The sequence below is a fragment of the Notolabrus celidotus genome, chromosome 5 (genome assembly GCF_009762535.1).
Source record: "Notolabrus celidotus isolate fNotCel1 chromosome 5, fNotCel1.pri, whole genome shotgun sequence".
NCBI lineage: Eukaryota > Metazoa > Chordata > Actinopteri > Labriformes > Labridae > Notolabrus > Notolabrus celidotus.
Window position 1 is genome coordinate 34,798,575 of NC_048276.1, and position 17,630 is coordinate 34,816,204.

The 17,630-nt window shown below is 40.2% G+C and overlaps 1 protein-coding gene across 2 annotated transcripts in view; it reads left to right on the top strand.

The window, feature by feature from the left end:
- Positions 1 to 17,630, top strand: part of gria4b (glutamate receptor, ionotropic, AMPA 4b) — a 216,015-nt gene that overhangs the window by 150,469 nt on the left and 47,916 nt on the right. For both annotated transcript variants that reach the window (XM_034684264.1, XM_034684265.1), the window contains one exon: positions 10,579 to 10,785. In XM_034684264.1, coding sequence (XP_034540155.1) covers positions 10,579 to 10,785 — 207 coding nt within the window. The remainder of the gene's footprint in view (positions 1 to 10,578; positions 10,786 to 17,630) is intronic.

Below are 17,630 nucleotides of genomic sequence, written 5' to 3' on the forward strand. Positions count from 1 at the left end.
TCATATCCATCAAGCTTTTATGCAGCATGATATTATAGTTTCATTATGACAGCTGCCTTTCATACACACGCTTTTAATGTTCATGAAAGTAATGTTTGTTTAGTTGGAACTTAATGAAGTGTCTCAGTGTTGTATTTCATCACAGCTGCTTCTGTGTTTTAGGAACCTCTGAGCAGCTGTTATTAAGGAAATGTTTAATATGTAGAAAATAAACTTGCATACACGTCTCTAATTCTGCAACAAGGATATTATGTTCAGCTTCGCCGTGTGACTATAGATTTTAAAGGACACAGCTGCTTTTGTTCTCCTCAGAAAGTTCCCAAACTATAACCCGAGGCTTCATTTAACAGCTTTGTACAATAGAGTGGAGAGTGAGCAGCATTTATATTGTTACACATTTCTTTTTCATCTTTTCTGGAACTTAATTCCGAGATCATGTCCTGACAGAGACCCTGTCCTCAGCTGGGGCCAGGATAATTGATGTCCTAATATTTAAGTAACTTTGCCCTTTCATTGGTTGACCATATCAACTTATAACAAACATTTATGAGCCTGAAGTGACCATAATTTGATAAGTGGCTGGAGCTGGAAAGGTTGAACAAACAGTGGTTTACAGGATGCATTTACAGCTAAATTCCCAGACTGAAGATAATTATTGGTATGGTTATGGTTAGCCAGAGAAAGGTTTTAAACAGAGTGTACCGTAAAATGCGACTAACACACCAGAATAAAATGCTGAGAGATATTTTGTTGCATTATTGTATATTACCCAGAAAATGGTGCTCAAAAAAGCAAGCGAACGCTGTACTGTTGAAGCACGCTGGATACATAGCAAGGAAGACGAGTCTACAAGCAGCAACATCTGGGCTCGTATGCACGTCCAGCCATTACACAAACGGGACCATTAGTCTTAACATTATGGAACGGCCCATTTGTTCGTAGCATTAGCCGCATTCACGACTGCAAATAATTGGCTGATTAACTAATTGCGCCATGAAAGCAAGGCTGGTGCAAAACGTCATCTGTCCAGGGAGCCTCCTGGAAAACCCCTATCCAACAAATTCCAATTGCGCATGCCTACTACGCATAAACAACAATAAACATGGCGAGCGGTATCGGTGTGACTGAAAGAAGATCAAGTAAAAACTATTTTTCAGCGGAAGAAGAAATGAACATTTGATTAGAAGAATATAGAATGAACAAACAGCTGTTATCAACAAGTCAATCATCAAAGATCACAAACAAGAAGAAAGGGAAAGTTTGGCTGAAGATCTTGAACTGGGTAAATGCGTGTAATGTTTCTGAGCGCACAGTAGAAGACCTAACAAATAAAATAAGCAACATGAAAGCAGCTTTGAGCAACAAGTTCCACAACCATGCGGGCGCGGTAATCCTGCCGTTAGCACCTGTAATGGTGGGGTTTACCGCCATTAAAATGTAATGCTTTGCTGGGGTGTTAACCTGGCTCATGCAGACCACTAATACATTTTTTTTTTCACCATTAGTACAAATGGCCCATTTTCATCGCTCGTGACTGGACGTGCATACGGGCCCTGGTCTTGAAATATGAAGTCTATGCAGAAATGCTAGAAACTGCAGTTCCTTAAGTGTCCACTAGAGACTAGCTCCAAAAGCACTGGAGGCCGCATAAAAACACACACTCCACAAAGCTCAGTATTACAGCTAAAATAAACGTGTTAACAGCCTGGTAAAAAAAACAAAAAACATTTGGTCTCAACAGAGTCCAGACAGCAAACTGCACTGGTAGAGATCAGAGTAATACTGATTCTGTGTTTTTTAATCACTAGTCAGCAGAGTTATTAGTCTCATAATAAACTGTAGTGTTGATGTTAACATAAAATCTGTTTCTGTTACTCATAATTAAAACTTTCATGTATTATTGACCTCTCCATATTGAGTCTTAGTCGTATTATTTGGTCATAAACTCAACATGAAACCAACTGTTTCACGGTGAAAACTGGGTTCAGATGTTCAACAGTTAATATTATTTAATCCCACTCAAACCTGATGAACCGAGGTTGGATAAAGAAGAGATTTAGAAGCTCGCAACTACAGATGCCGCTGGTGTTTCAGTGAAAAGTGTGACCCTGTTAACTGGTGAGTGTCAGCCCAATGTGCCTCTCACAAATGCTTTTAGTTTTTCATGAAACACATATCTGATGTGTTTATTTGATAATACAATATAAAATAAACTAGAGTGTATTCACAAGGACTATTTTCATATTTCAACAGCAGCTGTAATGGTGACAATCCCTGAGAAGTTCAGTTGAACGTCACCTTTTAGCACGGTCACTCTTATCACAGAAACACCGGTTGCTCATAAACGGTCGTAATCCTGTCTGAACTCTGGAGAGAGATCTTGAGTCCACAGAACAACCCGACACTTTGATGCTGACAACAGATTTAATTGTGTGTTTAAAGCTAGCTAACTCGTCTGAATGAACGTAGCTAAATGGCGCTTCCATTGCCAAAATGCACACACACCTTTTTGATGACGTAGGCTGTAAAGGGGTCCGTTACTGTAAATAAATCTTGCGGTGTGCTGGTTTGATTGAAAAGACTCCTCAATGTGAGACAACAAATGATGAGTGGAGACAGGATAGGCGAGTCTTGGCAAACTAACCAATGCTTGTGCGAGCTAAAGCTAATGTACTTACACTGTTCTACTAAGCTACACTACCGATAGCTAGCAGGACAGCAAAAACAGATGGTACTGGAAAGCACATCGCAGTTGCACAGAAACTATACGTAGGAAGACTCACTCTGCGAGCCACAAAACTGACCGGGTCTGATATACCAGTGCGACTTCTAGTCCAGATTTTACGTTATTCAAAGAAACAACGAGCTGTTTAGAGATTGGCCAAACACTGAAACACCTTCTCCATGTAAGCAACTTTTCAATCACACAGTAGCCTGAAAGTCTGCCCAGTTCTGACTTCTTTTATTCTTTAAAGTTTGAAAATAATGTTACACTGTGTTATAGCAGACATAGAGCTAATGACTGGGGACATTTTTTGTAATCATCCCGACACATACCAGCTTCCTGCTCAGGCCAAAACATAGACCTTAACTTTTAAACCCAAACTCACAACCTCACCAAAGAAAGCTTTTGTCCTAAATAAGTCACTTATCAGAACTTTGAAATGCTACACAGTCCAATTGGGCAGCTCGTATCCTAGTTGCCAGATTGAAACCAAAGGTAGTTTTATTCTCTGTCTGGAAGTTGGTGTAAACACATTGAGGCCCCTAAGACAAGGGCAGAGTGTGATTGTCACCATATTGGCAGGATGAGGCTGGCACAGTGATGAAGTGTGTCTTGGCTTTTAAGTCCTTCATTGCACTTGAAACCTGGCACACCATCCATCTTTAGGAGGGCGAAAGGACAGACGAGGTCCAGCTGTAATTATGTTTTTGCTCAGCTTCTTTTAAGGAATCAGACAGGAGGAGGACATGTTTGGATTTGTAGATTCAGGATGCTTTAATAAACCAAAACCTCTCCTGACTCTGGAGTGACGTACGTAGGTGTTTGGAAACACATCAGGCCTTTTAAAAGACACGAGCCGGTTTAATGTGAAGCAGCAGCTCTTTTCAGACATGGGGGACAATATGGATAAAGGATCAAAAGGTTTTCGCTTTTGTCTGGATTTAAAAGATCGTTTTACGCTGAAGTATGAGATACTTTTCAATATTAAGTGTTACCCACAGGTGTTTGTAGCTTCAAATTATGTAAGGCTGAGATGCACCAACATCAAAATTCACCATATGTTAGTGACCTGGGTAAAATTCAAGTTGCCTCGCACCTCATAGACCTGAACTGCTGCTCAGTTTGCTGCAGTGTCCTTTATTGTCAATACTGAAGTTTGTGACAGACACACAAAGGATTGAAATTACGTTTCTCTCAGACCTTAGGTACAACAAATAAACAACGTAGTAGAGAAGGATACAAAGGGGCATGCAAGAAAAAATATAAGCTACATTAAAATAAACAAGCTAACTGAGATAATAAATAAAATAAAATAATATTACAATTATGAGAGTATCTGCTGGTCCTGGCCTGGAGACTCTGTACACAGGGATTTTCGGATGAGGTGGGGACAGTGTATGTCATGGAAGGAGGGGAGAGAGGCACCGACGATCTTCTCAGCTGCTCTCACGATGAGCTGGAGGGTCCTGTGGCAGGACGCAGTGCAGGCCCTGTATCACAGTGATGCTGCTATGGGGCCTGCACTGTGTTCTGCTGCATGACCCTCCAGAGCTCTGCAGGCATTGGTACACTAACGAAAGGGTTGCATCCGTGATTGGTGCTAAAACAAAGTGGCTTTCTTATGGCACTGACAGATTTCCAGATACAGCATTAGCACTTACATTTTCTTTAGAGTTTGGGTGTGAGAGTCGACCCGGTTAATGGGCCAGGTTCTGACCGGCCTCCTCTGTGGGTTAAACACTTACCAACATGTCATAGCTTTCAAATGCAGTTGCATGAATATTCACAGACACTCTGAGGTTGGGGAGGTTCAGGGAACCCAGATATAATGCTGACTTTTCAGAGGTTAAATTTTCTTCAAAGCAAGAGAGGAAGGGTTTCCAGACTTTAAAAAATACTTGTCCTGAGCCCTTAATGGAGTATCTGAGTTTTTCACGTTTGAGATGGGCCATCACACTTGCCGCCCATTTACTGTGTGGTGGTGGTTCTGTGGATTTCCAGTTAGTCAAAACTAAACGTCGGGCTAATAGTGACAGAAAGGCTAAAGCATCACCCTGTGTGCCTGTAAGTGCAAAAACTCTGGGGACAACTCCAAATAATGCAATGATTAGATCAGGACGTATATCCTTACTACAAATAATGGAGAATGTCAAAAAGATGGCGGACCAGAATGGCATAAGACTGGGGAAGCTCCAAAAAGAGTGGTACAAAGTGGTTACATCCTGGTGGCAGTGGGGGCAGGTCTTATCTAATCCTGGGAACATCTTCTATCTATTCATTTTACTTAATGTGTATTTCAGCAAACAGCCTGACTTCCTGCATGTGTTCAGGTTTTATTTGAACCCAGCTATAAAAACATACAGATATGATTAAAGCACAACGACAATCCAAAACCCTCAACACGGCAGTTATTCCCCGCTCAGCAGCCAGTAGAGTGCTCTTCATGAAAATAAAAGGGCAGCGGACATTTGCAAAAATTATTTCTAATTTGTGCTTTAAATGTGCGGCCCCATTTTCAATGTCACGCAACCAAATTGAATCAAATAAAAATGTAATTAGCGCCTCAAGTGGCTGCTGATGACTGAGACCCACAAATGAGTCACTTACTGGGAGGCATGAGTGTGTGTTGGCTTCACAAAGTGTTTTCGTGGTCCAGCTATAGTTCAATATGGACCATCGCTTTGCTGCTTATTACTGCTCGTGTTCAAACAGAATGAGAAACAGATTGTTTGTCTTACGTAACACTCACACACAGGAGCAAACAGGCGGGTTTCAGGAGTCTCAGTCAAACAGTCCTGCACCAGTGTGTGTGTTCGTATGTTTCTCTGACACTGAGTGGTCCTGGTGAGTGTGTGTTTGTGTGCTTTCAATGGCATGTTAATTAGTCTCATTAGGCGGTGATTGAAGCAGTGTGTCTGGGATTATTGACCGGTCTGTCAGCCATACTGGCTTTTCTGTGAGGACCTCGGAGGCCCTGCTCTCCTCTCATGCCAGAAACCCTGACTGCATCCTTTATCTTTGCCACTCCCTCTGCTCCTCTGGCTGCCAGCTCTGTAATGCACCCTGCTATCATAAATCACATGGATGGAAGCTATATTAGGGCTTTTTATTATCCAAAACATCTGCGAAGATCAACTTGTAAATTAAGTTTCCATTATTAATATGGTTAAGATTAATTAAAGATGTTATGTGCAACATTTACAAGTATTAATCTCTTTGAGTCGCCAATGTGTGAAGAATCATAAATTAGCTTAAAGAATGAGAAAGTCTTTCTCTGCCTCTGAAAGCCTTTATGGATATATCTCTCTGTTCATGATTTGGGATAATCACCAGAGGATGTGACGTTCAGTGACGAAAACTGAATTTAACAGAAGTTTAAGTCTTGGATAATCATTTTATTTTAATTAAAAGTATGTTTTAAAAAGTATGGCAGATAACTTAAGGCAGGTTTATACTTGTGCGTCGATGTCGTGCAGGAAACGCTCGAGGGCAGTGTGGTCTCTCTGATAGCCGGTCGCCTACTTCCGGCCCCGCTACGATCTCTGTTTACTTTTCCACAGAGATTCAGAGCGTGTTATGTTAATCTACAGCTGATACATGTTGCTGTTTATCATACAGACATGATTACATGAAGAATAGAGAGGAGGAGATCAAACACACGGACGATGTGCGGCAGATGAGTGGGGAAGTGCTGTAAATGTGGGAAATACAATGTCGCCAAGCTGACCAATCACAGGGCTTGCGGACTGCATTGATTCCATGGGTAGTTACATTTTGGAGGAGGTGCACGTCAGCTATGTGCGTAGGCCTCTGCGTAGGTATAGGAGCTACACGGACCAACAGTGTAGAATACACTGTTGATTCGACGCAGAGGTATAAATCAGGCTTTAGGATACACAGATGTGTGCCCAGCTCTGGTGATAGGGGGCTAACCTTAGCCTGCTGGTTTGCACACATTTTTGTAGGTCATATATCTGAGTTGACGTGATAGTAGGCAAACTTCTACAATTATTTCACCAGCTAATGTTTTCTGTGGTGTCAGTAACATATTACAGCTCAAGGAACAGAGCTAATCTCTGTAACTTTTTCATGTCACTAGATTAGCAAATGGTAGGGATTCTTGCTCAAGTGAAACACAAGTTGCTGTCCACAGAAGTGGGGATGTATGTATTAAGCTACTTGTCAATATTAAATGTAAACCCAAAGGAGATCCTCGGCCCCTTTGCTAAGAAACCAGCCTGAGTACAGGCACAGAAGCTGTAAAGCGCTGCAGAAGGGCCTGATTTTGAGCTAGTTTTAAGTATCTCTGACTCAAACGTTCATCAGTGTAAGAGTACACTATATTTAGAGCATTTATATCAATCAATCAGACTTTATTTATAAAGGGCTTTTCATACAATGACATTGTAACATAAAGTGCTGTACATAAAAAAAAACTTAAAATAGAATACATTTAAAAAATAGAGATATGTACAAAAATAAAAATAAAAAGACCCCCCCATCCTGATCCCAACTCCAGGCCCGGCCCCAAACCCAACCAACAATCAATAAGGTTAAAGGTGACATATCATGCAAAATTGACTTTTTAATGGTTCTCTACCTGAAATATGTGTCCCTGGCATGTCTACAAACCCCCCGAGAATGAAAAGAATCCATTCTGCCTCTGTTTTGATTTCTCCACCTTTCTGTATATGTGTGCTGAAACAAGCCGTTTCAGTTTTCAGTGATTATGAAAAAATGATGAAGCTTGCATGTGCAGTCTGTTAGGGGGGCGGGTTACAGAGCTCACTTTTAGCTCCAGGGTCCTCCAAACAGATTTTGCTCTTAAGCATTTTTGATTGTGTTACAGTATGATTATCATGATGAGGGATGGATATAATCTCAGTGTGCTGAAGTACGAAGTGATGCACACCTAATCGTTTGTAGAAAATATTTGAATGCTAAACACCAAAGAGCGTTATGGATTGGTAGTTTTATGCGAGAGGAGGTTTTAGGTTTCTGATGATGAGTTCTGGCAGGAAAGGGTTAAATTGTGCTTTCATTATGATGCATATTAACGTTCAGTTCTGCCACAGGCCCAGTCAAACATTTGCATTACTGTTGAGTCTTTAGTTACCTCGCTCTGGCCCGGGGCAATGTCAAGCCAACACATCTCAGGAATAAATTGCTCCTGTCATCAATATGCAGTCGACCTCCCTCCATCACAAATGTAATCTGTTTGGAAGTACGAGCACGAGGTTTACATTTGGATCACTTCCTCCTCTCACAGCAGGCGTAATGATCTATAGCCCACTGCTGGTCACAGTGTGGATGGATGTAGCCCCCAATGATTACTTCAAGTGTTGGGGCCTGTTTGAGGCATTAAGTCATTGGGTCTGAAGGCAGCACATGTCTCACTTCCCTTCAGCTTTACGTCTGCCTCACTTTCTGCTTCGTCATACTTTCCTCTCACTTCTTTCTTTGAGTCTCTGTATCATCCATCCACCTTAATTCTTTGAAGATTTTTTTCAGCCTCCTGTCTGAACTCTAGTCTGAGCCGTGCATATGAAGCACAAGGCTGTCATTATGATTACCCGTGCATCTCTCCCTGATGTAGACTAAATTATCTTCAGCGAAAAAAAAAGCATCTCACCGCAGTGGGGATCAGGCCTAAAGTCATTACTTTTAAAGCTGCACGATGCAGCAGTATATTTTCCTTTGATACAGCCAGGTGGTGACGGAAAAGATCTCTAAAATCTTTAAAAGTTTCTGAGAGGGAGAAAGTATTTTTATCCAGGGTTCGAGGAGTAAAAATGTTTTCTGTTTGTTGCTGCAGATAATGTTAGAGGAATAATCTGAATCACTTCAGAAGCAAAGACACAGAGATATAGAGATTACATCGGATGGATCTTAAAGCCTCTGTAAACATAAATGGAATATTTAAAATACATCAAGAATATCAAAATGTAATGTGTAATCAAGCTTCAACAAAAATCTGAGTGAAAATAAACATCCACAACTCTGAAAAAACTCTGTTCAAAAACATCTTATTTTACAGGTCAGAGCATTTCTCAGGACTGTGTGGGCGTGGCCTAACTCTTTGATTGACAGGTCAAGAGAGAGTTCACAGCCTGCATGTTTGAGCCGTCTGACTCTGAATCTAAAGACATCAAAACTCCAGAATCTGAATTTATTCATTTACAATGGTCTCTGAGTGCTGAGTCACAAAATACTTCAGAATCAGGACTTCTATCATTTATTGGTTTTATCACTCCATAGTCTCTGGGGCATCAGGACCATGTGACGCCCGGAGCAGAGGAGGCTGAAGGGTAGTATGTGCACGCAGAGGAGCTCGGCTCCGGGTGTCAGACGGAGCTGTTTGTCTAAACTCTGGGCTGTTTGGGGAAAGTTAGTGAACCGGTCCTGGGGAAAGTTGGGGAACCATTCCTGGGGACAGTTAGTGAACCAGTCCTGTAGAAGGTTAGTGAACCAGTCCTGGGGAAAGTTAGTGAACCGGTCCTGGGGAAAGTTAGTCAACTGGTCCTGGGGAAAGTTAGTGAACCAGTCCTGGGGAAAGTTAATGAACCGGCCCTGGGGAAAGTTAGTGAACTGGTCCTGGGGAAAGTTAGTGACCTAGTCCTTGGGAAAGTTAGCGAACCAGTCCTGTGGAAAGTTAGTGAACCGGTCCTGGGGAAAGTCAGTGAACTCATAAATGAGCCGAGTATATGTGGGACTGCTCCCCAAAGTTTCCCAAATCACTGCAGTTATGAAAATAGAAGAATGACAACAAGCTGTCATCTTCAGCGGTGGATGTGCAGACAGGGACACATTAGCACAGCGGTGCAAAGAGCAGGGAGACAGCTATACAGACAGATTACAGGCAGTACTTGATTAGCAAACAAGCTAACAGCTAAGACAACACTAGGGGGGAGCTGGCTGAGACGTCAGGAGATGAGCAGGAGTGGAGTAGTTTTGTTGAACATGTGTGCACATGACTCAGTGTTTAGTTTCTGATTGGTTAGATGTTTATTACATAATAAATATCAGGTTAAACCAGCCTCCTTAAAACCCAGTGTGAAAACGTGTTAAAAAGCCTAATTGAACATATTTGAAAAATGGATCAAAGTTGAGTTCTAATATTTGTACATAGTTTTTAGTATTTACATATGGTCTGAAATATCATAGGTAGAAGGTTTTTGTTGATTTGGGTTACCAGAGGCTTTAAGTACAAAGATGATAACTTAAGTGGTCAACTAAAAGCACACATCCCTATATGCTTTATGTAACATGACTCAGTGCACTTTAAGTTAACCCCTTGTCCTACATCTGTCGGTGATGCTACTTTGGTTTCATCTTTGACTAATCTTTTTTTCTTTACAATCATACAGTTCATTTAGCTTTTCATGTTATAACATTTTTTTTAACTAGCTAACCTGAAACTGAGGGGAACCCTTCTTTCAAACAAACATCTTTTTGTTACACAATCAGTCATTTTCAGCTCTGAATAACATTTAAAACATTCACTGTCAGCAATCATTGTTTCTTGCGAGCAATCCTGTTCTGCGTTTTCATTTTGAAGGGCCTCTCTGTCATCAAATGTTAATCAATGAAACAGCCAACACCATCAGTAAGTCTGTACTTTGTATCATCTGCTTGCTCGTGCATTAGACAGAAACTGAACAGGCCTGCTCATGTGAACACTGCTCTCTAGCGCCCCTAGTGGTCAAACAATCCACAGTGTGCCTTTAACCTCAGCCCCAGTTGGTATCAAGAGCTTCTGTTTCTCATTCTGTTGTGTGTTGCTGTGCGAGCCCTCATGTCTGCGTGTCTGTCTGTCTGACGCTTTGGTTCACTGGTTATGGTCCCCTGTGTAGGAGGGTCCCTATGTGATGCTTAAGAAGAACTGGGAGATGTACGAGGGCAACGACCAGTATGAGGGATACTGCGTGGACCTGGCTTCTGAGATCGCTAAACACATCGGCATCAAGTACAAAATCTCCATCGTCCCAGACGGGAAGTACGGCGCCAGGGACCCAGAGACGAAGATCTGGAACGGGATGGTCGGGGAGCTGGTGTACGGGGTAAGAGCTTTGGGTTTTACTCACTTTGAAAGCACTCTTTACACAAATCCATCCATCCATTATCTTAACTGCTTATCCTGTTAAGGCTGGAGCCTATCCCAGCTGGCTTCGGGCGGAAGGCAGGGTACACCCTGGACAGGTCGCCAACCTATCACAGGGCTCTTTACACAAATACTCTTTTCATTCAGACTAATCATCTCAAAAGTGAGAGTCCTGAAGCTCATATATATTTTGGACCATGATTTGAGCAGAGAGAGGGACACAGAGATGGATGCAAAGGGAGAGGGACATCGCACAAGAACAAACATTTCCCATAACCTGATGATACTTGATAATTAACTAAGCTTGTCTGCAGCCAACATTATTAATGACAACTTTTTTTTTACAACAAAAGTTCATTGTTTATTGAATTGTGTGAAATCAGGTCAGGCCTTTGCTTTCTAGAAGAACTACGATACTGTGTTTTCAACAGTGTTGGACAGTAACAAAGTAAATGTACTTGAGTACATTTTTTGAGGAGCTGTACTTTACTTTTGGAGAACTTTTTACTTTTACTCCATTTAAAGACAAATATCATCCTTTTGACTCCTCTACATTTCTATCAGTGCTCTAGTTACTCTCTACTTTATCTTTGAAGTCGGCTGATGAGTTTTCTTTTCTGAAATCAGATCCCAAAGACCGTAAACTGTTGGTGTCCTTGTGTTTGGTTTGTCTCAGTGGTGTAGCCGTACCTGGGTTGAGCGTAGATCAAACGTTCTTCAGATCAGTGCGTTCATTTAGTCGTGGTGATGATGGCTATGACTGAGAAGGATGATGATTCTCTACCTGAGCACCACGGCCATATTTTAAACCCACGTTTGAGCTTTTGAAATAAAGAATGATTGTTTGTATTGTTGTAAATCTCTGATCTGTTTACCACACAAACTTCATCACAGCCTCCAAAACATCAGCATCTAACCTGAGAAAGCATGTGGAGGTCTGGAGCTAACACACTGCTTTGATTCCAGAGGAACATTGTAAACTTGTCTGTGCTTGTAGTAACTTAGTTTAGATTTCATGGTAGACTTTTTAGATATGAAATCATATTTTCTAGATAAACAGAACAGAGCAGAATGTTCACCCATGCATTCTTGACTGACCTCATGCTTTGTGAAAATACATTTAGAGATATTTTAAAAAGTGCTTTGAATACTTCAGTATTTTTAAAATCAAGTACTCCAGGACTTTAACTCAAGTCAGAATCTGACTGAACAACTTTCACTTGTATTGGAGGAATGTTTGACCAGGAGGAACTATACTCTGACTTCAGTAATGAAGACGTGTTCTTTGTCCACCATTGGTTTTTAATGCGTGTAACATAAGCAGGACTGACACAGAGGCAACGCAGCGCTCAGCTTATCATTTCTGCCTATTTTGGCTGAGATCTGCGTGCAGCTCGTGGAAGAAATTAGCATGCCTTCTTTTCTTTAAACTTTCAGCACGTGAAACAGACTTGAGATGCTCTGCTCACACTGGCAGTCTGAAAGCTCTAACCTGTTAACCCGCACGCAGAAATGTATGTCAAGCCGTTCCAGAGCTGTTATGCAGCCAGCATGCTTCCTGTGTGAAACGCCCATGGGTAAAGTTGGCTGTTGAAACACAAGCAAGATCAGGGTTTATGTAAATCAAACCGTACTGAACCACAGCAGACTGCTTGGTGGAAACGCACAACAGGAAAATGCAAACATAAAGCAACAAAAGTGGTCATCAGTTTGTATTTAGTTGGTAGATTTGCAGCTGAAAACTAACTCCTCCTCTAACACCCTGTAAAGTCTGATCCATCAAATAATTGCCAGAAAATTAAAATTCTTAGAAAATGGAGTCTTTATTGGAATTTCTGATTAATTTTAAAAAAAAGAAATTAAAAAGTAATTTTCATATATGAGTTTTCATTTTTATAATATTTGATACATCAGGCATTTTGGTGCAAATGTATTGCTCAAAGTTTCTTTTTCTTTAAACAAATTAAAACATATAAAAAGAACATTTTTAGCCTATTAAACTTTGAGTTTCTTTCAGATTTTTCCCAAAGTAATTTCAAACCTAGATTATTTGTTCCATATTGCACGACGTCATACATACTATGTTTATACTACACAACAAAAAACACATATTTATTGTGTATTTCTTCTCTGAATTGTTCAGTTTTTAGTGGAAATCAATGAGTAAAAGACAATTATTTACTAGGGAGCCATGGCAACATTCAACCAGTCATCAATCATCATGATACAGCAGGTTGCATATATAAAAATACAATATACTTTATAAATATCTCAATTTATCCTCTAAATATATCTCATTATGTCATTTAAACATGTTCTTAATTAATAAAAAGACTGTATGTTGCTTTATGGAATGCATAATGTATGAAATTTAATACAATTATGATTGACAGATCTGTAAATAAATGTCCTTTTATACCTGCTGTGTCAATTTTGATACACACATGTTCAACATGGTTTGAAGATGAATTAATTAATGAATTATTCATTCATTTTACATTGCATCAATCCAGTAACTATTCCTCTTGAAGTTTCAGGAACAATTTGAGAGTTATTTACATCCAAACTTTGTCAAACTTGGTAAAAATATCCCTGAAAAACCTCAAGTGGGTCTCTGATCCACAGCTTGCATTTTGGATGTCTCAAGTGACGTCCTTCTGGTGCATGAATTACTCACACCTGGTGGATTATCCGTGCACTGCATGCATCTGATTGCATACATCAGGTTTTTTCTGAAAAAATATATCACACTGATGATGTAGAGGTCTCAAAAACTGATGTATCAAATATGATGTGCTTGGCGTTACAGGGTTATAAATGTTTTAGAACCAGGTGAAAAATGGAGGGAGTGCTCAGTTTAGGAGAAGATGATATAAATGCTGGTCCTCCTGCTTTCAGAGTATACGAGCCATGGCACATTGTTAAATAACTGACACGCTTTAAACAGTTTTATATATATATGCAATAAACCCCTTAATATGTCCATTACATGCAGAGTTACGCTTCAAATGGGGTTCTCCTGATCGGTACATCCCTCTGCAGACACTATTTTCTGATCCCCAGGTCTGGATTTAATCCTCGCACGTCCGTTACACAGCTGTGTAGAGTTTGCCGTGCAAATAATTAAACCTATCTGGAATCAAACTGTAAACAGTCTATCAATCTCTGGTGGAATTAATGCTCGCAGGAAGAGGAGAATTAGTGCGGTATTAGAGCTGAGCTGAGAGAGAGAGAGCGTAGGTGTGGAGATCGTTAAAGGAAGGCGGATCTGGAGATTTGATTTAGAGGTGAGGTGTCTCTCTGCTGCCGACCTTGGGATGGAGACAAGGGGATGTAAGCATGTGGTGTTGGACAACTCTGAGAGTTTCTTAGTCGTAAAGACATCTAGAGTCCAGAAAGAGGTTCAAGGTTTCTTCATCATCCCCTGGGGGCAATTTGTTTTTCAGTCAGCGGTGACATGATCAAAACAGTACAACAAATGACGCCACAACATAAATACATTTAAAACAGTAACAACATAAAGACAATATTTATGTGGCAGCAGTAAGCAGGCCAGTTGCTACCGGGACAAAGGAGTTTCTTTATCTTTCTGTCCTGCTTTTTGGCATTGGGAAGACTCAAAAAAGAGGATGGCACGGGTCAGCCACGATGGACCAGGCTCTGCTGAGGGTTCTGGTTTGATGAAGGCTTGACATGTCAGGCAGGGATGTGCCCGCAACCCTGCTGCATATCTTTACAATAGCCTGAAGTCTCTTTTTATTTTTCAAACATGTCGACCCATACCAGCAAACCAGTGAAAAAGTTAAAAGCGATTAAAAAAAAGCATCTGCATAAAAGTTTTGTTGACATTAAAACCCCTCAGCTTACAATAAAAACACATTCTTTGATGAGCCTTTTTGTAAACAGCGTCAACCCAATGCTCGAATGTAAGTTTATCATCGATAAAAGTGCTGAGATATTTGCTCCAGTTCACAATCTCCACTATTTGATTATCAATAAAAACAGGGGAGAAGGCAGTGAGGGTCTTCTTAAAATCCATGACAAGCTCTTTTGTTTTTCCAGAGTTGATCCTTAGAAAAGAGTTTTTACACCACTGTACAAATTCTGCCTTCACAGGGCCGTGGTCCGGGCTGTTATTGTCGAGCAGGGAGACAATCACAGAGTCATCAGCAAACTTGACAGTGTGGTGTCCTGCATGTTTGCTCTGACAATTATTTGTACACAGAACAAATAAAAGTGGAGATAAAACATAACCCAGATGTGAACTGGTGGATGATAAAAATAGAGGACAGTTTTTGTGTTTTTAAATTGTTATTTCTAAATTAACCTTAATATTTAATACTGCAGAAATAAGATAGATAGGTGAATAAACCGTTTGAAGGGAAGTTAAATTGTGTTTAGGTTCTCAAGGCTTTAAATCATGAACATTGGCTTATATACAGTATAAATATATGTATCTTGTCTTCCTTGTTTCCGATGGAAAACAGTAGTTATCTATCAGGTTTTGAGGCTTTTAATAGATAACATTTTCTGCTCTGCAGGAAATTATGCATTTTTTATTCACACAACCAGCAGAGCAACTTGTCTCAGATAAACCTGAAACAAAAATGGAAGAAAAAGGCATTTTGAGTCCTCTTTCTGGCATTTTCACAAAGTGACATTTTTCACGCCTGCATTTCTTTTGTGCTGCGGTGACTCATTGTTAAGTCGACTGCAGCAAGCGAGGAGCGGCACAGTGCTGGATGTGTCAGGACTGATCAGGCGGTACAATGCGCTGTAGCTGTAAAGACTAACCAGGTTGGTCAAAAGCAACAAAGTAAAAAGTGCAGCTATGTTCTCGTCTTTTTTTCCAGCTCTTTTACAAGCAGCGTGAGCCACAACAGATCCTGTCAAAGGACTGTGAAGAGAAGGAACCATGCGTGAAAGTCCTTAAATTTAAGTCACTTCACAGAAATACCTCATGCCCAATAAAAGTCATCTTTAGACTGTTTAAACCTGTCAGCACAGGACTAGGGCTGTTTCTTACTATCAGTTTATCTGTCTCTTGAAGTCTTTTATCAGCTCATTATACGGTTTTGAAAATATTGAACATTAGATGTTAAAGTGCCTGGATTAAGAGGTTTAACTCCCTCACCCCTCAAACATGTGTCACCTATGAGCCGCAAGAAAGTATGAAATCAAAAAACAAATACAAAGAAAGTTAAAAGGTGAAACTGTGCAGATTTTAACATCCATTGTTTGGTTCAAAATAAAGGTCCAATCAGCCCTACTTGTCCAGATAAATATACTGTTGACAACATTTTCATACTTGATTATTTTTCCGTCAGTCTTCAGACCTTCATTAGGAAAACGCATACAGACAAACAGCAGCTGTGATATTAACATAGCCTGGGAAAACAAACAGGTGCCAGGTGCTTCTGGCATCCTCTAATTGGTGTTTTTTTACGGGCTAGGTTAAAAATAAATACGTTTCACAGATGTTATATTTTGAAAGATGTAAGATGAAGAGCGTATTATCAACTCTTTCTTTTCTCTCTGGATTAAAAACCCCAAAAAGTTTAATGCACAAAAGCAGAAGAGCGGTCTGGACATACAGAAGTATGGGTTATTGAAATAAAGCACAGGATTAGTATCATATTAGACTTTTTGTGTGTGTGTGTGTGTGTGTATGTGTGTGTGTGTGTGTGTGTGTGTGTGTGTGTGTGTGTGTGTGTGTGTGTGTGTGTGTGTGTGTGTGTGTGTGTGTGTGTGTGTGTGTATTTGCATGAGACAAACTGGGTTTAGAGAAAGTCATGAAATCAAATCTTTGGGGGGTGAGCTAAAATATCAATAATTAGAGAGACCAAACATTGAATACAAACAATTATACAATAATAATAATAATAATAATAATAATAATAATAATGATTATTAAAATTACTATCATCACATAAAAAATTAAATAAATGCATTTAAAAAATGGGAAAATAGTTCAGTGGGGAAAGTAATAAATTGAGTGTTAGCCCCAGTTCTTTTGTTGACAGCTCGAGAATGAAAACCGGAGAATTTGTTCAGGTCTCAGAAAACATTTATTGTGGACACGTAAAAAAGTACAGCGCTGGTCTCAAAATGACAGAGCAGTATATGATAATCTTATATAGAGTATCATCTTGAGAGGCGTACAGGAAGTACGCAGCCAACTCCTATTGGCCTGGAAGTTGGGTGTTGTACGCAGCCATCTCCGTACTGGCTCTAGTCTCTCAATCGATACAAATGTCTTCAGACAGTCTTACTATTGTGCAGTGTAACCAAGAAATGTGTGTGTGTTGCTTCTCAGCCTGCAGCTGACCTTGAAGCAGAGCTGATGACCACAAGTTTGTTCCTGCGTTATCAGTTGACGGTAACACAGCCTCCTCAGTGGACATATTTCCATTACTCCTTTAGGTAACACAACATGATGAGGCCTTTACTGGTCATCTCTATAAAGTATATACTGTAACTGTTTCTGTAGGCTCTAAGATATTAACATATTAGTATAATTAACTCAAATTATCAAGAGTAAATACAAATAAAGAGATATAATAATAATAATAATAATAATAATAATAATAATAATAATAATAATAATAATAATAATAAAAATAATAATAATAATATTAAAGCCGCAAGCGGCGATGAACGGGCCCTCGCACACCTGCAGCCACCGCCTACGCGAGCCGCCGCCACATGTAAACCGCTGCCTGATATTTGCCATCACATGATGCGAAAGCAAGATCTGAGAGCATATGCAGCCTTAGGTGGTGCAAATGTTCCAAGTTTTTGGCA